This window comes from Pongo abelii, chromosome 6 (genome assembly GCF_028885655.2).
Source record: "Pongo abelii isolate AG06213 chromosome 6, NHGRI_mPonAbe1-v2.0_pri, whole genome shotgun sequence".
In the NCBI taxonomy this organism is placed as follows: domain Eukaryota; kingdom Metazoa; phylum Chordata; class Mammalia; order Primates; family Hominidae; genus Pongo; species Pongo abelii.
The window spans coordinates 58,463,460-58,485,184 of NC_071991.2; the positions used below are offsets into that span (position 1 = coordinate 58,463,460).

Genomic DNA, 21,725 nt, shown 5'->3' on the forward strand with positions numbered 1-21,725 from the left:
TATTCATTTGTAAAACTTACATGACATAAACATTATGTGACAGAAGTTGTTTGTTATTAAGAGAGAGAATATCATCTCAAAGAAACTTGGCATCTGGAAATAGGAAAAATCACACGAAGTAATTTTATTTGTATCATGGCTTTTTCACTGTTTGCTACATTTGTGACAGCTGATTTTATATTAAATATTAACAATATTCTGTTTATACTTGAATCTGCTGCAGTGGGATATAGATTTTACTTAGAATATTCCTGGTTGGAAAGAAGACTGTTCAGTTAAATGAGACACATCAGGGCTAGTTATTAAAAAAACAGATATTATATAACTAAGAAAATAAAGCTACCACTTTGATGTCAAAATTTGGTGCCAAAAGTTTGAAGTTTTACTTTACCCTTGACTCTTATAAAATTATTGTTTTGGGAGGTCAAAATTAGGAAAATATTGGCAATTTCATTTTATTCAAACTAATAAGAACACTTGTTAGCTATGGGTACGTGTGTTAGAAAGTCATGGATATTAATATAAATAGTATGATTATAATGAATGAGTTATGGAGACAGTTAATCTATTTGTTAGAAAGAGTTATTGTTGGACTTTGGGCATAGGTAACCAAATAGGGTTATATTTCTCACTTTTAATAATACTTATACAATAAAAAACTGATATATTTTGAGTTTCTAGCAGCAGTATGTCTTATTTGTTAATTTTAAAATAATTTTGGCAACATCTACTTTAAAAAAAGCGTAACTGAATTGTGTTGAATCTTTTGTTTTGTGAAGTGTGTATGTACGTCCCTATGATTTGTTTTGTTTTGATTTTAACTTTTCAATGTATGAAAATACCCATGAGACAGGCTCCTGCTAAATTTTTGGCCACTTTGTCATCAGAGCTATGAGTGTACGTTGTCAGTTATTTAAACATTGTTGAATCCACTGTGGGCTGGCAAGCAGCATCTGGGAGCCAGACTTTTCCTGTGGACACATGCCAAGTAGTGTATTGTATTTCCTCACTAAATTGAACTATACTGAGATAATTTTTCTACTTGAGTTTTTTTAATCCAGAAATTATTTTCCAAAGCTAAGTAAAGGGTCATATGATAAAGTTGTTTATAATAAAACCATCTGAATTCTTTAATCACTGGTTGATAACTACTTTTATTTAGCTAGAACAGGTGTAAATAAGTCATGCAGTTAAACTACATTCTGATAGTTAACATTATGCTCTTAAGTAGACTGTTCAGGAAAGTTCATATGTCATTTTGTGTATTCTCTTTAAATCAATGATTTACTCTAAGCAAGGACAATAAACATTGAATGATCCCTTAATTAAGTACTGTGGTTGGGCTTGCCATTAAATTTACATGTTTGATTGCATTATTTAATTAGATGGAAATAAAATCCCAAATTGCATTTTAATGTACATAATTATAGCATAACATTTGTTTTAACTAAAAGTGCTAGGAAAAGTTTATAAAATCTCATATTTAACTTTAAAAAAATATCAATTGTTATTTGGGGATGAGAAAACAAGAAAGTTTCGTCATACTGGAAAATAGGCTAGAGGTTAGTTTTGGAGCACTGGCACTGCCTAGACCCTAGGCCCCTAAGGTGGCAGGGATTTGTCTTCCCAGAGTGGATAAATTTACTTCATCTGCTACCCTGGGACACTGTGGGTGAGACCTTAAAAAAAGTAAGATCTGGTTTGCCTGCCATGTACATTAAAAATATTCTGGCTCTTTTACATAAGAGCAGACATTTTGTTGATGTTGGCTTTTTTTCTGGAATCCAAGTAAGAGAAACTTTGTAAATGAGAGTTCAACCTATCCCTTTAGGGGGCCAAAACTGAGCAAGTGTGTTGGTTTTTGAGCTCAAATTTTTATCCTTATGTACTTTGAAGGACAACAAATGCTATTTTGCAAGAATGAGCATCAAGACCTCCATCAGATGAGTTTTATATGCCTAACCTCACCTTCTTCCCCCTGCAGGTTCTACCTTGCTTCTTTTGGCAGCCCCTTTCTACAGAAATATCCTAGTTCTAGCACATCTTTTCTCTTCAGCCATTATAACATATTTTATCATAAATTAGTCTGTATGTCAAGAAGATATCTCTTACATTAGAATTGAAAACTTCTTAAAAACAATTCTGAAAGTCTGTGCACAGCCACTCATAGGTACGTGGAAATTCATATTTTGAGAGTGCCATTCTTTTGTATTACAAAAAGTGCTTTAATTTGCTGTATTTTCCATGTCTTAACTGCAGTCATATCTGTTAAGAAACTATAGCTATCTTATTCAGGATTAATCAGTCTTCTTAGGCCCCTGGCTAGGATTGAAGCTGCTCTCAGCCCTGCTTGCTTCAGGGCTTGGCCTTACTCTGTTTTTTCATCACATTTAGTCTCTGGGAGGGAGGTGATGGGAGATGATTTTTCCATTTGCAAGCTGCCTTTCAACTGGAAGAAAAATGGAAGGGGCAAATGCCAAGTTTTTCACTTTCTGTGGCCATTACAAACATGACTTGTCTCCTGTTTTTTCAGCAGTGTACACTATTTTTCAAGGGAGCATTTTTTTTTAAACGATTGTCAGCCAAATTATTTTGTCATTGAAGAGTGTTAAAAATAAGAATATATGTCAATCTGACATCATGATATTAACTTTCTCATAAGTTGCATGTTGTGACAATAGGTTAAAATGCTGTTTAATTAATTAACAAACAGGAGCAAGTAATACATGCAAGGTTTTACACCCAAAGGGAAGAAAAACAGTAGTGCTTCAGAACCTGGGCTCTGGAGGCAGACTGCCTGGGTGTAAATCCTGACACTAATTATTATTATAACTGTGTTATGCTGAACAAGTTACTTAAATGTTTCTATGCCTTCGTTTCATTATCTGTAAAATGGTAATGATGGGTTTTGAATGAGATTTATGTATATAGTACCTAGTGGTGTTTAGTACACAGTAAACAGATTATTATAATCACTGTTACAAATCTGCTATGCAGATTTGTGTTGACCAGTTTACCTCATTTCATCCTCATAATAATTATCTAAAGCAGATTTTATAGTTCTGTTGTCCAGATGAAAAAATTGAGGTTCAGAGAGTTTAATTAACTTGTCTAAGTTTGTATAGCTAGTGAAAGAGGGTAATATAAACTTTTGGACTACAAATTATATTGCATTTATATAGTTCTGTTGTATCTTTCAAATGCATATATGGGATTAACTCCTATTTTGCTAATTCCATTATATAATTAATTTTACTTTGGTATTATTTAGTGACATATATCTCTATTTTGAAGCTTAAAACGTACTTACCTTCAAATAATGATAGAACACTGAAACCTTAGAGACCTTATGCAAAAGAAAGCCTTAGGACAACCATGTCTAATCCTTTGAATGCAGGGACTTTTTTGCTTATTTGTGGTGGTGGATATCATGAAAATTATGCATGGACTTTTTTTTTTTTTAAAGCTCATCAGGTGTTGTTAGTGTTAGTTTATCTTATGTGTGGCCCAAGACAATTCTTCTTCTTCTCGGGTGGCCCGGGGAAGCCAAAAGGTTGGACACCTGTGCCTTCGAAGATACGGCTCTGAGCCATGGTTCTCAAAGTATTGTCCTGGGACCAGCAGCATGGGCTGGAGACTTGTTAGAAATGCACCTTCTCGAGCTCAGCCAAAATATACTGAATCAGAAACTCTGTGCATGGGGCACAGCAATCTGGATTTTGAAAGCCCACCAGGTGATTCTGATGCTGCTGAAGTTTGATAACCACTGCTCAAGATAAATACCACATCGTGGTGGTATGCAGAGATGTTGATGTATCTCATAATCTCTATTCGCAAATTAGAAGTTACATCATATTGCAGAGGGGAAATGTGGTGATAGTAGAAAAATACAAGTGAGGCTATTATTTGATAATTGCCCTATAAATATTAAATATTCAACACCATGTGCTTGATCCCTTTCATTCCTTGGACTGAGGCCTTCTAAGCAGGTAGAAGCTATTACTGTAGGGCACAGCGAACTAAGCACAAAGGAGTAAGACTGAGTGTGACTCTCTCCCCATCCTCAGTTTCTTACTGACTGGGACACAGAGAACCAGAGATCAGGATGGTTAGTTTTTCTAGTATGCAGCAACTAGGAGTCTTCAAACAAGAAGAACTGACAAACTGACACTAAGAATGTAGAGAAGGGGAGAGAGAGCAATAAACAATCATTATCATCATATCTTTTTCTTTCTTGAGATACAGTTCAAACATGGCTGGGCGCAGTGGCTCGTGCCTGTAATCCCAGGACTTTGGGAAGCTGAGGCAGGTGGATTGCTTGAGCCCAAGAGTTCAAGCAGCCTGGGCAACATGGCAAAACCCTGTCTCTACAAAAAATACAAAAATTAGCCAGATGTAGTAGTGTGCGCCTGCAGTCTCAGCTACTTGGGAGGCTAAGGTGGGAGGATCACATGAGCCTGGGAGGTAGAGGTTGTAGTGAGCTGAGATCATGCCACTGCACTCCAACTTGGGTGACAGCGTGAAACCCTGCCTCAAAAAAACAAAAAACAAAAAATATAGTTCAAACATGGAAGTGGCATATTTTAAAATGAGTGAGACAGAAGGATATAGGAAATAAATAAGGAAACTGATACCGTGTCCACTTTTAATTGTGGAAAAAATTGGACAAAAGCAGATATCATCTTAGAATCCATGATAGCCACCGAAGAAAAAGCTGCCCATTAGCCACACACATTTGCTAAGACTGTAGGAAGGCAGATTTCAGAAAATTCAGGGAAAGAATAAGCAAAAATGTGTGGTATTAATGACAAACAAGTATTTTTAAATGCCATTTGAATTTTAATTGTAAATGATCTTAATGAGGAAAAAAAGAGAAGTTAAAATAATATCCTTGTTCTAGAATCTATTCAATGAATGCAAGTTTTATTTATTTATTTATTTTTGAGATGAAGTCTTGTTCTGTCGCCCAGGCCAGAGTGCAGTGGCGCAATCTCAGCTCACTACAACCTCCACCTCCTGGGTTCAAGCAATCCTCCTGCCTCAGCCTCCCAGGTTTACAGGCGCCCACTACCACGCCTGGCTAATTTTTGTATTTTTAGTAGAGATGGGGTTTCACCATATTGGTCAGGCTGGTTTCAAACTCCTGACTGCAGGTGATCCACCTGCCTTGGCCTCCCAAAGTGCTGGGATTACAGGCGTGAGCCACTGCGCCCAGCCTGAATGCAAATTTTAAAGAGGGTGTCCATCAACAATTGAAATGGCTGAATAACCAAAGAAAATATGAAAATAGCTTACATTTATAAATTATGATAAGCACAACCAAAAATGTACGACAGTTGTGTGTTTTTGTTTTCAAAACTTATTAGAGACAGTGGTTCAAACAGCTCAGTTTCTATTTGCTCCTTTTCTGTTAAGAATCATCCTCCAACTAATAAGATTGGTAAGAGCAAACAGAAGCCCAGGATTGACAAAGATTCAAATAAAATACCTAGCTAGCCAAAAACAAACCCTTTCTTTGTTCCAGGCTTGTTTAGGTAATATAAATAAGCCATTGGCGAGTCCACACCTGGAGTAAAAGTGGACAGTAGAGGAATGTTTGCAGTACCTTATGAGTGGAATAATAGAGGCCTGGACCAAGTCTGTGAGAACACAAAGGGGAGAGAGGCCAGCTGCTTCCCAGAGTGGGGATTGAGCTTTGCTTTAAAGATAAGTAGGACTTGGGTTTGTCTTCTGGCCCAGGTAAAACTGTCGTACATTACAAGAGAAATTGTAAATGAAGTCATTGAGCTGCTGTCACTGATTTTGAGGGAAACATGAAGGATGAGAAAGACTTGAGAGGTCTGGAGTCTAGCAATTGTATTATAAACTTCAAAAACAGTACAAAGTGGCTCAGGTTGGGTTCCCTGAAACAGACTCTAAGACAGTTTTATGTAGAAGGTTTATGGGTTAGTGATCTTAGGACATAACGCTGGATGAAGTGAAGAAGGCCGGACTAGGCTAGGCTGACTCTTCAGGGTTGTGCCAAATTGAGGCATAGGGGCTTGTCTTTGTATTCCTGCATTAGCTATTCATTGGCTCCAAGCCATTCTCTGGGAGGCCCTATAACCTTGAGTGAAGCAATTTCCTGCAGTTGAAGGCAATTTCTAGTGAGAGACACAGCTATGAACCAACTGCAGCATGAGTCCCAGCAGTTGGGGATGGCTCTGTTGGTTCTGAAAAGGGTATCTGGTATCCCTTTTCAGATGAATTCTGAAAATTCTAGATAGTTAGTGGGCTGTAAAGAGGACTCCAGAAACTGCTAACATAGAGTATCAAAGAGAGTCTTTTATGTTATCTAGAAGATGAAACACTAATTACTGGAACCCAGTATGAGTTCAAGGAATTGGCGGACATATAACTGGACTTCAGTAAGACATGTGGTCAGGATTCTCATGAAATCTTTATAGATATAGAGACCACCGGATAACTGACTCTACAGCTGTATCCAGAGAGTGCTAATTAATTGATTTTATGAATACCTTAGGGCTTTATTTTCAATATTATCATATCCAACCTATTCATCATTGTTTTGGATACAGGCTTGCTCTCAATAGAACAAAATCATGGGTCAAATCCAACAAGATGAAATATGATAGAATATTCCACTTGCTCCAAAAATCTAGTTGCACAAGTACAAGAAAGGAAAGACTTGGCTTCACAGAAAATGGGAAAAACGCATAGGAACTTTGGTCAGTAGCTCAATATGAGTCCACAGTTTAATGTGATTCAATCCTGAGATTGTGTGCTTTGGGAACATAAAATAATTATCAAATAATGTTCTAGGTTAGCAGGATATCATTTTTTTCATGTGGTGGATGAACAATGTTTAGATATTTAACTAAAACTACCCTAGAAAGTATAGGGTAGCCATTCTTAAACTTATTGATCTCAGGATCCCTTTACAATCTTAAAAATTATCAAGGACCCTTAAAAGCTTTTGTTTATGTTTTGAATTTTTTTCTAGAAAGCAAAGTATTTCATCTCAATGTAGATTTTTTTGGTTTGTTTTAAATTTTATTAGATTAAAAAATACTATCTAATGATAAATAGGTTGGTAAATAGTTAAATCTCAATATTTACCCTATTAGAAATTAAAACAGATCTTTAAAGAATGTTGATTTATTAATGAATTTAAAAGTCATGATGATAAACCTATTACATCTGTACATAACTTATTTTTAGGAAAAATATCTATATTTCCCCCTAAAATTAGAAGAATATGGCATTGTTTACATTTTTACAACTGTCTTGAATGTCTGTCTTGGTAGAAGACAATAGAGTTTCATATCTGCTTCTACATTGTTTATTGTGATATATTGTTTAAGTACAGTTAACTTATAAAGAAAATCCACCTCATACAGATATGTAGGAAGGAAAAGGGAGGTACTTTACTTGCAGGTAATTGTAGGTATTCTTTTTTGATATTGTAACCAGACGCAACAAGTAGTAGTTAAAAGCTGGTACAATGTGGAATCTGAAACCATACCAATGAACTTTTCATACTCTTTTACGTTAAAATTCATAGGCCTGTCTTGCACTTTGTTGAATGGATCTTTTACCCATGCTTGATTTTGTAACATTATGCTTTGGTCAGTTGGAAAATACTAGTTCATTACATTACGCAGAACCTACAAATATTGACACAACTATGACACAACCCAAGAAAAACGCACATTTCGTTTATATCACCATCCATCTCTTTGGAAAAGTCTTTAAATAGTGGGGAGCTGTCAAGCTTACAGTGGCAGATACAAGTTTCTAAAATTCTAATTTTTGCTTGAAAGCTCAAATTTTATCATTGGCAATAAATACCGTCAGTTGTTTCCCTTGAAATGACAAGATTATTTCATTTACTTTTGAGAAAATGTCTGCCAGATTCCCAAGTCTAAATAACCATAGTTTGTCAGTCATTCAAGTAAAAATGGTGTTCCATGAATAAAAAAGTGGCTAATTCAGCTCAATACTCAGATTCTTACACATCTGGTGGTGTAGCAGAAATGCTTTATACATTCTTCTGATTTTGTCACACAGAATATTAAAGTTACATACTCAAGGTTGATATTAGGTGAACATAATTATTACTGCTTCATCAAGGACATTCTTTAGTGCAACTGACTTCTTTCATTTTTTTCCTTTTATGCCAGTGCAGGGCAGTCTAAGTTGATTTATGCTAAGGTGTCAGCAGTTTTACCCATCATTGCTCTGCAACATCAGTGCAAATGTTAACATAGTGAAAAAGACACATAATGTCTTAGTATTATTATGAAAATAGCTTTGACCCCACAGACCCTCCACCCTGCAAACAGATCTTGGAAAGCACTGCTGGTATACGGGATGTGGAGCCAGTAAGTCTAATGGTGATGGTTCTTTCTATGAAACTGTGCTTTTTGTTTCTTGGGCTCTTGAAAATGAGGTTAAGATGCACTGCATATGATGAGAAAGGGTATATTTGCATAGGCAAGCAGAGGAAACAGAGCAAAAGCCTATAACAAATGAGTTCTGCATCCATATATCAGCTGTTTTTCCAGAGGTTATAGTGGGCAGTTGTAGACCCTGATAAGACAGCCACATTACAATCAAATAATCATAACATCAACCTATTTATCACTAGATAGTATTTTTTAATCTAATAAAATTTAAAGCAAGCCAAAAAAATCTAAATTGAGATGAAGTATTTTACTTTCTAAAAAAGGATTCAAAACAGTTTACAATGAAATGCATATATACATTTGGGATAAGAAATGTATGGGGACAGTGAATACATATGCATTTGGGGTATTTTATTTAAAATAAGAATTAAGAAAAACCAGTAGCTGAATAAAGGTAGCCTAGAAGAAGGTGTTAATAGTGGTTATGCTTGGATCATAGATGATTTATTTATTTATTTTGCTTATCTCTATTTTCTGACTTTCAGCAATGAGTAGATATTGCTTTTGTAACAAGAATAATAAGAAAAAGGGTTACTTTAAATGAAAAAAAAAATGAGCTGTAATTGTATCAGAAATCCAGAGCCAGATAGAGGCTATAGATACTATAAGTGAAAAATAAATGAATTCAGACTTTCCTGGACTAAAAGAATTTTAGAATTACAGAATTTGTTATAAACTTTAATAAAAAGCTAAGAATTTGGGTTGTGAAGGAGAATTTTTATCATACAGTGAATAATTCAATGGGACAAGAAGGAGCTCCATTTCATAACTTCCTAATACCTAGTACTCTTTAGGAGTAGGATCATTTTCTAACTCACAGTTGCTTCTGACCAACCGAATTTGACCTATGAAAACTTTGTTTTTAACCTGTATACGTTCCTTTTTGCCATAATTGCCTATTGCCTGTAGGTGATCAAGTGTATACAAGACTGCTCCTGAAACAAAGGAGTCCTTCTCGAGCAGCAGATAACTTTTCAGAAATGTCTGCAGTGCACAGAAGGCAGTTTCAGGGAGAAGGGTGCAGTGTGCAAGCTGTGTGCCCTCGGTCCAGTCATTCAGCACCCACAGTTTACCTCATCTTCTATGAAATGAGGAAACTGAACAAGATTCTATCTAAGGTTTCTTTCCCTTCTAAGATTTTTTTTTCCAGACTCTGTCAAATGAGATCTTTGCTTGAGTTCAAGTTTTTTCCAACATCCCAATCATGATATTAACAAATATGTCTATGTGAAAAATTATTATTTTCACATTTTCCGATTTGTGTGTGTATGGGTATTTTTTTGTTTTTGTTTTTGTTAGAGACAGGGTCTTGCTCTGTCACCCAGGCAAGAATGCAGTGGCATGATCTTTGCTCACTATAAACTCAAACTGTTAAGCGGTCCTCCTGCCTTGGCCTCCCAAAGCAGATTTGTGTTTAAATTATTAATTTTAGTGTCATAGTACAGAAATTTACTACAATCCAATGGTATTTCCTTTTGCTTTTGAAGTGTAGTGATAACCTTTTCATATTAAACCTTAGAATAATAGAATGTCAAAGGTGAAAATTAGATTTTGTGGTTGAACAACTGTTGCTTATTTTGTTGCCTTTTATATCACATTAACCTTCCTGGTTACTTAATTAATAAATTGTTGCAAAACTCCTAGTTCCTAAGGTAATAAACTTGATAGAGCATACTAATTTTTCATTTTTTCCCCTGAGAAGTCTGGTTATCTCATTGTCTTCCCCAAATCCTTCTTCAGAGTGCTATGGGGTAGACTTACTCTTCCTACTTTGAAGTACAGAGATGACACTAAGAATTAGAAGCAGTGTCCAGTTTATGTGAGTAACAGAGCTGTAACAATAGGCCTCACTTTGCCAAATTTCCATAAGAGTAAACATGACTCTATGCTATTTCACTCATCTTTATCCTTCTATTCATTCTGAAGTTTGTATAATGCTAAAAGGTACATGCTTATATCTTTTTAAAAATATGTATTTTATTGCTGTAAAATAATAGTTTATTGAATAGACAGAACAGTCCTTTAGAAGTATAATAAAATATAATAATATAAAAATCCTTCATATTACTAGTAGTTCTGGATTTATAGGCCCCTGGGGAGCTCACTTTCCCTTGCTGTCATAATTTTGAATCTTTTGCCCATACCCCTTAGATTTGACTCTAACTTTTCCAACCCTTCTTCCAGCCTTTGTGGCTTGCCACAGGTCATGGGAGAGAAGAGCGGGTGGGGTTCCATTTGTGTATATCCTCCCAGTACTTCTATCTTTTACATTTTACCACTAGGACTAGCCGGTGGTGTCCTCTGTTCCCCCATGTCACCTCTTCCATCTCCCATTCAGGGGCATCTTGTGTGCAATGCCCAAATAGTGTGTAACTTTAGGAACAGAGGAGTGTGTTAAAAGCTAGAGGTGAGGAAGGGGAATTGGGGAAGAGAAAGAGGACCATATATTTTGGGCACCCCTGGTTGCAATTGTTTCTAAATCAGCACTAAAAAGTTTGCTTAAGATGTACTTCAGATATGATGCTATGACAGTGTAGAACCTACTATTCCATGTGAAAATGTTTTCAAAGTCCACAAACAGACAGTATTTTAAGTAAAATTTTAGAAAGCAATCCACCTGTAAATTGAAGATTTTAATGAAAATAAAGGAGGAGACACTGTGGCTTAGAGTTAAGGCATATGCCTAAAGTTAAAATCCCAGCTTATGTACTAACTGGATGTATGAACCTTGCCAAGTTAAAGCTCCATAAATTCATTTTTCATATTCATAAAATGGTGATGATAAAAGTACTTATAATTACCTCATAGAATTGTTGGAGGATTTAGTTACATAATGGATATAAATGCATATAATGTGAACATTTAAGCAATAAATATTCACATTTCCTGAGAAAAATATATAATATTAAATAATACCTGGACAGGTGGAGATCTAAATCCAAACTTTATTTCAGAGCTTAACTTTTGATTCTGTGTTTTATGTTTTAAAGTACATTATAATTTAGTAAAGCTGTTTTCTGAGGATATTTAGTGAGAAAGGTGATCATTATGTAAGTGAAAGATTTTTTATATCGTCTTCCTCTTCTCCCTGAAAGAGATGATAAAATCAGTCCTCAGCCTTGATGTGAACATCGCATACCTTGAGTTGGTGCTAACAAATTTTCTTCAACCTTTTTTCAAGCAGTGTCAACTAAATGGTGCTATTTGCTTATCGCTCTTCTTTGTGGTTATTTATCCTAAAGATAAGAACATTAGTAAGTCATAAATGCCCATTTTGTAAAAACTGCATAGCTAGACAGATTTGCAATCCATATTAGGGTAATAATCCATCTGTTATGGAACTGGATCAATTTTGTAAATTAAGTAGATTAAAAGGGGGGAAAAAGGGCCATGACTTTTCCCACAGTAAGCCTTTTCTCAAATGCTAAAAAGATTTGGGAAGACTCAAACTATTTGCCATTCTTCCTCTCTTTGCTCAACTCAGAGAGAAGGCCAAATATCTATTAAAAAGAGGGGTGGGTGCAGTTTTTTTTTTTTTTTTACTTCTTCAGGGTCTGATTGCTCCTGGAAGTTTCATATTTTTGGCAGAGTTTATTGTTAAAACCTTTTGATGACTACCAGAACATTTCTACTGTTCTCACTGATCAGTTTAGTAAACGTGTGACTGTGTTTGAATTTTCTTCTGCACTTAGCTCACTTTACTGTTATTTTCATCCTGTTTGTTCAAAAAAAAAAAAAATCTCCTGATGATTCTTCTAACAATGTGTGATTGGAATAATAACTTCACATGTTGAAGAGTTTTGTGCTGCAGCTGAGAGGCATGTAAATACAAGCTGCTTATTTGCAAGAAGCTTCCAGATTTGCAATATGATTGCTATGGAAACCACATAATGAAAACCTTATAACCATCTGTGTGGTTTGATGGATTTTACTGCATAGCTGAGCTGTTTTTGTTTACTGTTATTAAAATGTTGAATGGAATATATTAACTCACAAACATTGACTATTTGAGGTATTAATTAGTATTGTACAATGACATTGTGCCTCAACACCAAAATAATACATATTTAATAATAAACCTAAATAAAAAAATATGTGAATATATATATTTCTAATATATTGTGAAGGTGATTATTGCCTAGAATTTTGGTCACTTGTTCTTACATATTTTTAAGAGCTTTATTCTATTAATAAATGAATATGTTAAGATTTATTTTTATGATTTTTTAATCCATTTGTTCATTCTATATTTATCGAACATCTCCTTTGTGCCAAGTTCTATTCAAGGTTCAGTCTGAGGTTTTTTTCCCTGCCTAAGATTCAAAAACATACACCATATTTGATTTTGTTATCTTTTATATGGAAGCTATTTGTATTGTTAGCCAAGATAAAATGAGTTGTTTAAATATTGTTAAGAAAAATTGATATATGAAATGCATAAGGCTTTGGTTTAAAAATATCACTACCAGGTTTAAAATGGAAAAAGGAAGTGTCCTTAATGAGCATCTCATCCTCTAAAATCTGCTTATTAAATGGCATCTTACATGGATTTCAATTTGGATATTTTATAGTAAACATTAATTCTTAAGTAAATACTTTTAATATCATTATTCTGATAATTTAAGAGTGCATATTTCTAAGGACAAAGCTCTCTGACACCAATGTACAATCCAGAACACATGTTACTGGCACTTAAGTTTTAATAAAGTAAAAAATTCATAGTAACAAATACTTCTAAATTCGTTGTTAACTTTGTCAAAGAGCAGAGTTTTTTCATTAAGTATTGTAATGAATTTTTATATGTTCATGCTGATTTGGGTAGTGAAATCTAAATCCCACAGTCTCTTTTTTTTTTTTTTTTTTTTGAGATGGAGCTTCACTCTTGTCGCCCAGGCTGGAGTGCAGTGGCGCGATCTCAGCTCATTGCAACCTCCGCCTCCTGGGTTCAAGCAATTCTCCTGCCTCAGTCTCCTGAGTAGCTGGGATTAGAAGTGCCTGCCACCATGCCATGCTAATTTTTGTATTTTTAGTAGAGACATGGTTTCGCCATGTTGGCCAGGCTTGTCTCGAACTCCTGACCTCAGGTGATCCACCCGCCTGGGCCTCTCAAAGTGCTGGGATTACAGGCGTGACTGACCGTGCCCGGCCCACACAGTCTCTTCTTAAAAGCCACGAATAGTACTTACTGTATTGATGTGGTTATAGCTTTTGACGGAGGATGAGTGCCTTTATCCATTTTTTAATTTATTTCTTACTATTGAATTTGTGACTAAATTAAAAGGGGAGTGGGTGCTATGGAAAGAAAGTGTGAAAAGTAAGGAAAGCTTTCTCCTTCACCTTTTACAAGATTATCTGTCAATAAAATGAGTAGGTTGGAATAATGACTGTAAATGTTCCTTCTACCTTTAAAAATTTGTATGGAAACACCCTATTAACCCATTTATTAAAGCTAGCCTTTAAGGTTTGGCATAAGTGAGATAACTATTGTTAAAAAGAAAAGAGACAGGATACTTTTTAAAAGAGTGCTATACTTTTATTAGGTCTTCTATATATTTGACTGAACCATATTAAATTGTCAGTGTTAGGTTTAACAATATGAATAAAATGCCAGATATTTTCAGGTGTCCCTTATATAGGAGTTGTCATTATTTTGTTTGAATCGAGTTACAGAAATTCAAAACAGTTCTATTTGTCGTGTAAGTACAGCTACCCTCAAGCTTGGTTGAAATGCTGATTTTGATTCATCCCCATTTAACATTTTCAGGAGACTCCTAAATTTCCACCTGTAGTCCTGACTGCTCTACCATACTTTGCAGTTGCCCAGACATGTTCTCTGGGTTGCCTCACCAATACATTAAATTCCTCCTGTTGAAAACACAACTCCTTGTGTTCCCCAGTAAGATAGATTATTTTGGCTATCCTCCTTTTAGTAATAATATGTCCATTTCTCAGTTAACTAAGCTTAAAACCTTAACCATCCTTTGTTGCTCTTTTTCCCCCCTCATTCCTCCACATTCAGGCACAAAGCTTATCCATTCTGGTTCCTTTACGTCTTATAACCATCTCCTTTCCATTTCCTTTGCCCCTTCAGTTCAGGACTTCCTTCCCCTTTATCCACAGTAGTCTCTCTCCCCGCCCCTTCTTTAGGCTGTCTGAGACAATGGGATCAGATGTCCGTTCCTGAAGCATAGCTTCAGTCCTGCCCTTTCTCTGCTCAAAAAACCTTCTAAGGCTCTTATTGCCCACCAGTTAAAAGCCTGCAGTCCATAACAAGATGTTCATGGCCCCTCAACAGCTGGTCCAAACTATGAGCGTAACTCTTACCCAGCTCGTCCCCTATGTGTACCAGATTCTTTAGTCAAAATGAATATGAACGTGCCTTTTTCTTTTAAAGATCATACCTATCCCTCTGGAAATATCCTTCTTACCCTCTCGCCTTATTTAAACTCTCTCCATCCCTTGGAGCCTCCGTGGGTACTCCCTAGTTGGGGGGTTTCTCTGCTGTACTTCTTCAGTGCTTTGTGCCTCACTTGTCAGGTTTAGGCCCCTTCAGCCTATTTTCCTTTAGAGCTTGTCTTCTGTCCCATCTGTGCTGTCAGCTTCCTGTGAGCAGAGACTTCCTGTTACTTTTACCTCCTTGGTAGATCTCCTCTGTCTCACAGTTAGTTAATATCCAATGAAGATTGATTGATTGATTGAATAGTTACAATGACTGCATTTATATATTTTGCATATTTTTCTTTAAAGTTTTAGGAGTTTTCTTGAAATTATTGTTCTCTTTGAATCCAGTTTTTCTTTGGCATGCCATTTGTTTATATGTCCTGCCTTAAGTATTTCTAGGTTTGTATGTAAATCCTTAGGTGAGGAAAAATAATGTAATAAATATTTTTCTTGGTGTAAATGAATTAGTTTATTAAGTCTATTTAAAACTCTTCTCATTTAATTTTATCTTATTTCTTTGCATAATTTGGGGAAGGAATGGTATAGGTGGATGTGGAACAAATGTAAATGGAGCACTGATTATATGTAGGATAAAGAACATTGACTTTATAATCACAAACTTAAGTTCGAATGACACACTTTGGAAGTTACTTCACCTTTTTGAGTCTCTAAAAATAAACTTGTCTGTAGAATGAGGATTAAAAATTATTTGTCTATGAGATTTTAACATCCAGCATTGTATATGACACATAATAGGTCCTTGGTATAATTTTGGGGGAATTACCTCAAAGGATGAGGATCATTATAGTATCTTCCTGTGAAGATTAAGTGAGAAAACATATGAAATTATATGATAATAAATGATTTATAGGTTAACTGCATTTTTAATCACACATTTCTCCTTGCTATATGATGTTTTAGGGACCATGATTTTATATATGATACTCCTGCCACACAGTATAATGTGGTGTATCAGTATAATGCTGGGTGTTACTTTACTGGATTTAAGGGTTTTCCTGAAATTAAGGTTGTTCCAGATGAGTTTCTAAAAGTATTTAAAACAAAACATGCAGTGCATTAGTACATATCTTAAATTTTGCCAAGCCAGTTGGAAAGGTTGCTATTTGGAAGTAGCTAGTATTTTATTGGAAAGTTGGAAAGTTTGCTATTTGGAAAGTTGGAAAGTTTGCTATTTGGCAGCAGCTAGTATTTTATTTATTCAGTGTTAGATTGTTGAAAAAGGAATGTGAATCTTGAGTTGTTTTATTCTTTGAAAAATAATGTTTATGTGTTATAAACTTTTAGTTTTGCTTTTAAAATTGAGTGAGTACTGTATTGTTATCCCTGAGGAAACCCTTCAGTGTGCCATTGATGTTTATTTACAGAAGAAGAAGAGGACAGTGCTCCAGTGAAAGTGGAAGAACAAAGGAAGATGGGTCAGGATAGTGTTCATCACACCTCAGGTAATGAATTGTGTAGCTTCTTGGCAAATCTTATTTTGCTTTTGTTCACTTTCATTTTATCCATGTTCTTACTGTTCTAAAGATGTTTACACAGCTCCCCAAAGTTGGCTTGTTTGGCTTGGATATCTTATGGCTGATAAGCTGCTTAGTCCCATTTAGGATGCATGAAAACCACTTGAGAAGGATTTATAAAGTAAGCCAATTTATACAAGGTATTCCTTCCTGAATTACTTTGTAATGACTCAATTAGCTTTCATTTCTGCACAAAGGAGATTTAGTTGCATAAATTAGCTTATCATCATTGAGGAAGTGTCACTGCTAAAGGACAGTTTATAGATACAACATGCAGTTGCTGTCAAACCTATAAGAATGTAATATAGACATCTGTGTATACTTTGTGCTTGAGCAGAACAGACTTCTGCCATTCAGAGACTAACAGGGGACAACAAGTTGCCCAGGGGACTGGCAATGTAGACATCTCTGAAAAGGTCAACTTGACACAGGCTCTGACAATCGACCCACAGCTCTGTCTTCTTTGATAAAAATCAGATAAACTTAAGACCGCTAATTGATCTGCAGCCTGTTTAAATGTTGGCCATGCATATCTTCATTGCATATGATTAACACAGAAAGCAAATGAATTGGGTAAGAAATGCCAGAGTCCAGTGACAGCAGCTTAAAAATTGGAAAAGGACACTGGTGGCCTAAAAGGGTAGGAAGGATGTTCTCCTTATCCATTTCCACTTGGCACATATCCCCAAGTACTAATTATGAATGAGACTGGAAAAATAATTGCACACACTCTGTACAAAATCACATGATACGGACAACTTTTCTTACTTGTTGTTATTTCCAAATAGCAGGAGATAAACCATATCTGTAGTGCAAGCATGAGGTTAGTTTTGATAAACCAGCAATTATTTTACACGGAAAGAAGAGAAAGACTGCCTTCTTATCAGGACTTTACACCTCTTCATAGCCACATGTCAGCTGGGGCAAGGTCTGCCATATCATCTCTGTGTCTTGCAAAAAGCTAGAGTTAGGGTCACCTTCCCCTCTCTGATATGTCCATACATCACTCTTTCAAGCTGTCAAGGCCGGGTGGACAAGAAGTGTGTGTTCAGGAAGTAGCTTTCCAGAGTCCTTCCTACTGTGACATGTGGAAAGGAAACAGAGGCCTGATTCTAGACCTGGACAGGAAAGCAGAAGTAGGTTGCTACAAGAGGTTTTGGTTAGTGTTTTTTCAGAAAGGAAGCGAGAACAAAATCATTACATGTTAACACTCTAGTCCTATAAAATGCAGCTATAAAACACTGAGGCTTAGTGAAACCTTGAGGACTATGATCAATAGTAATTTAAGTATATATGTTTTGGGTTATGTATCATGAAACTTCTGCCAAAAACATGTAGTTTTCTTTTTAAGAAAATTTCAGTGCAGGTATAGAAAGTAGATACATACGGATGGTCCTTCCACAGATAAGAATATTTTGGCTTAAAGCAATTGTATTTTTCAAAAGACCTTTTAAAGTAAACATCTCCCAAATTTTTGCCTTTGAGGGTAGGAAAAAAAAATCAGTTTTCCTCAAAGGAATGCAGTAAATAGATCTAGCCTTTCATGCAATAGCTACAAAACACTACAATAATTCTTATCTTTAGTGACATGAAATTCTTTTCAAGCAACAGTTTTAATGCTTTTGCATAGAAGTGACCTTTGCTGTTCCCTAGGCTGTCAAAGATGTAACACTAGAAGTTTGTTTGCCACGCAGGGCAGTGAGTTGACAAGGGTATTACTATCTTGCTGAGCATCACATGACATGAACTTCTAACCTTACTCAAGAATGTTATATATTTTTCACATTGACTGATTTTACTAAACCCCCCCACCACAGACTTTTCTAATGTAAAGTATGTAAGCAAAAACAAAATTAATCTTGTGTTTCTTACAAGTTCCTTCATGTTCAAACTTATATATCTTGCAGATACGTGACTGAGTATATATATAAAATAAAGATTCCATTTGATTTTTTTTGAACATTATATAATACGTTTACCTTTCTAAAATAGTTTTTAAACCTTTTAACACCAAAGGAGAGATTCTCCACTATCTTATTCTCATGTTTCACCCGTGGTCACCATGTTTTTCATCTTTGCAAAGTATCTCCTCTGTCTACATGTTTCATAACAATTCTATTAGCTTTGCCCAATGAGTTCTTGTATGTTTTGAAAAGCAGGAGTAAGAACATTGTTTTAATCTTTCACAGGCTGGCTAATTAATTTTTTTCTTTCTTAGCTTTTTTAAATCATTCATGCTTCTCAGGACAAGAAACATATGTAGTTTTTTTTGTAATTTTTAAAATATAGATCATGATGTGGATAGAATAGGAAAATTAATCCATATAGTAAAGACAACTAAACATACTTAATTTGTGCTTTAAAATATATGTTTATGACATTTGCCTCATCCCATCTTTAAAAATACATATCTCAACTGGATTATTTTTCAGTGTTTAGGGGTGAACAGTGTTAACTTTTGCAAACCTGCGCTTTTGAGACTGTCTGTGCTTAATTTTTTGTGTATGTTTAGCTACACTTTAAATTTTAAAAAGTAAGCTAGAGGAGATTGCTGCTCTTTAAGGAACAAGACTGTTCCTGATTTTTGTGTCCAGATTTCATATCAAGAATTCAAACATTACTTCCCTGAGACTAAGGCTAATAAACATATACTGCCAGGGTTTTTTTTCCCCCTACTTATGATTTTTTCTGCTTTATAACTAGTATTGCATGCTGAAATAGATAGACTAGTAAATCATACATGTATGTAGCTGTGTGACATAAACAAATTATTCTTTAACAGAGCTCTCATATGGGACACAAAAATCAGGTTGGTCTTTGGGTAACATCATCATCAGATTATAGAAAGCACAGTTGAAAATGCATCTTTTTCCCGGTATTGCCAAATCACTAGCTCTGTTGCCTCTTTACAGCAGTAAGATTTAATGAAATACTCATGATGCACATCTAGGGAGAGATACATCTTGCACACGGTGGGGGTCTCTCTTCCCCTCATGTGCTCCTGTAACTCCCATTAGTGTTAATGGGAGTTTCAGCAAGCGTATCGAGGGGAAGAGAGACCCCAAAGTGATAAGGATTATGTGTTAGAAATCACCATATACTTTTCTTTTCCTTCTTTCTCTCCCCTCCCCTTTGAGAATCTATTGAATAAAAACTATTGTAAGAGAATCTGAAAAAAAGGAAGAGCAGCCTGGACAGCTGGGGAGCACAATGGGACAACATAGCTAAGCCAAAACCTCTACTCTAGTTTTTAGTCCAAGTTTTGTTTCTTCCACTTTTTTGGAGCAAGCCTAAGGCTGAGCAGCATGGGGAACACAGACTAAAGAAACCAGCCATTTAGATCCTTTTACCTCCTGGCCAGTTACTGTGGGGGAGGGCCTCGCATGTTACTGTGGGGGAAGGCCTTGCATGTGAAATGATGTCATCCTCTCTTTGCTCTAATTCCCTGACTTTTAAACTGACACTGACGGACTGCAAGGGGCACAACATTTGACCCATTTACCAGTTGATTTAATCTGACTAGAATGTTTCAACTTCTAAATCTCTATTTGTCTAAATAAGTGGTTTTTAAAGGAAATCAGTCACTTTATTATTAAGTGATTTTTTTTTCTTTTAAAAAAATTGACAATGTTTGAAGTGATCTGGCCAGCTGCAGTGCCCTCTAGTGTCCATTTTTTAGAATTTACTTAATATATGCTTTGGGGAAAAGAATGTAATGGAGTGGCCACAAGCATTGTTAGTTCTTGGTTGGATTCCCAAGCTTGTGTACATCCCTGCAGGTATGTGATGAGTGCTCAAATGCTAGTGTGGAGAAGTCAGTTAGCTACCTATCTCTCCCACTGCCTCCTGTTTTCTCTTCCTCCTTCTCTCCCCACTCCCATTGTCCCTCGTTCTCTTTTTTAATTCTTAGAAAACAAGAGACAAAATTTAATAGAGGGATTTTACTAGGTTGTATATTTTCTAGTCCATCTTATTTTCTTATAAGCGAAAAGTAGCATTCTACTTCCTAAATATTCAGACTCCATATTATTCAGATTCTTTTTTTTGGCTTTAAAATATTTCTTATATTAAAGAGAATTTTAAAATTTTCTAGTAAACTTAACACTTTGTATAAATCACAAAAAATGTGTAATAAGATGAACACCCTAATGACATGCTAATGTGACTAGTTGTGTTGGAATCACCAAAAAGCCTGCTGTTTGAGAGCCATGTAACAATACTGAGATGACAACCCTGGTCCAGCCTGTGTCTCCACAGTTATCCCCTCAGAATTCAAAGATGACATTCCAGTGATGGAAGTTGTTAGCACATATATATTCTGCCTGGCTAGGGAACACACGGACATCTTATTGATATTACGTGCATTCTTTTTGTGTTGACTCATCAAAACTCAATTATCATGAAATTAAAAACAGGAAACAGTTCTTAGTGTAACAAAAGCATCTAGTGTGTTTAACTGTGTTCTGTGTTTCAGGAGATCCACACTGTATAAGTGACAAAGCATTTATTACCCATTTATTGTGGTATTACAGAGTGGAAAGTGCTAAATAATCAATCAGTTAATGGTCTGTATGGCAGTTTGAGCACATCACATCCATTGTGCTTATGCTGTTAGAAGGATGAGCTGATGCTCCAGTGTATGTTTCATGTTTATTCAGAGCCTAATGTCCTAAACCGGGGCTGACAAAAATCTGTTGAAAAATGCAGCTTCAACACTGGCAATTTCAAAGTTGCTAAAAATTTTCAAAGATAACTTTGGCTTTGGGTACAAATGTCCCCAAAGAAAATTGCTGCAATTACTCTTTATACCGTTTCCACGTTGTTGTCTTTCATTAACCAGCTCTAGGGTTTAGTATTTTTTTTTTAATTTTGGTTCCTTAGTTTTGGTTTTATATTTGTACATTCACTCCTTTACTATTATTATTTTCATGAAGTGTCCCAAATTCTGTGAGATGGTTATTTCACAGTGTGTGTCACATCTCATGGATATTGCTCATTGTAAAGTGTGGCAGACACATCTTCAGAACATGTTGCAAGTGGGCTTAGGTTTGTTATTTAAAATAAGTGGGAAGCAACTTTTAGGTGCTGGTTTGATGACAGCATATAGCAATTACAGATTTTAGATGAAAGGCAGAAAAAGAAAAGCAGAAATTCAAAATCAGATCTTTTTGAAAGCAGTCTTAAGAGGATAGTGAGACGTAGGATTCATGTGAATGTAATAAAATATTCGTTTACTCAGGACAGAATTTTTTTAGACTATTTTGGTGATCTAGGGCATCGT

General features: G+C 35.5%; 1 protein-coding gene across 5 annotated transcripts in view; it reads left to right on the plus strand.

Annotated features, from left to right (window-relative positions):
* SKAP2 (src kinase associated phosphoprotein 2) overlaps window positions 1–21,725 on the plus strand; it is a 259,980-nt gene that overhangs the window by 211,030 nt on the left and 27,225 nt on the right. For all 5 annotated transcript variants that reach the window (XM_054559360.2, XM_054559361.2, XM_024249834.3 and 2 more), the window contains one exon: window positions 16,295–16,372. In XM_054559360.2, the coding sequence (XP_054415335.1) occupies window positions 16,295–16,372 (78 nt within the window). The remainder of the gene's footprint in view (window positions 1–16,294; window positions 16,373–21,725) is intronic.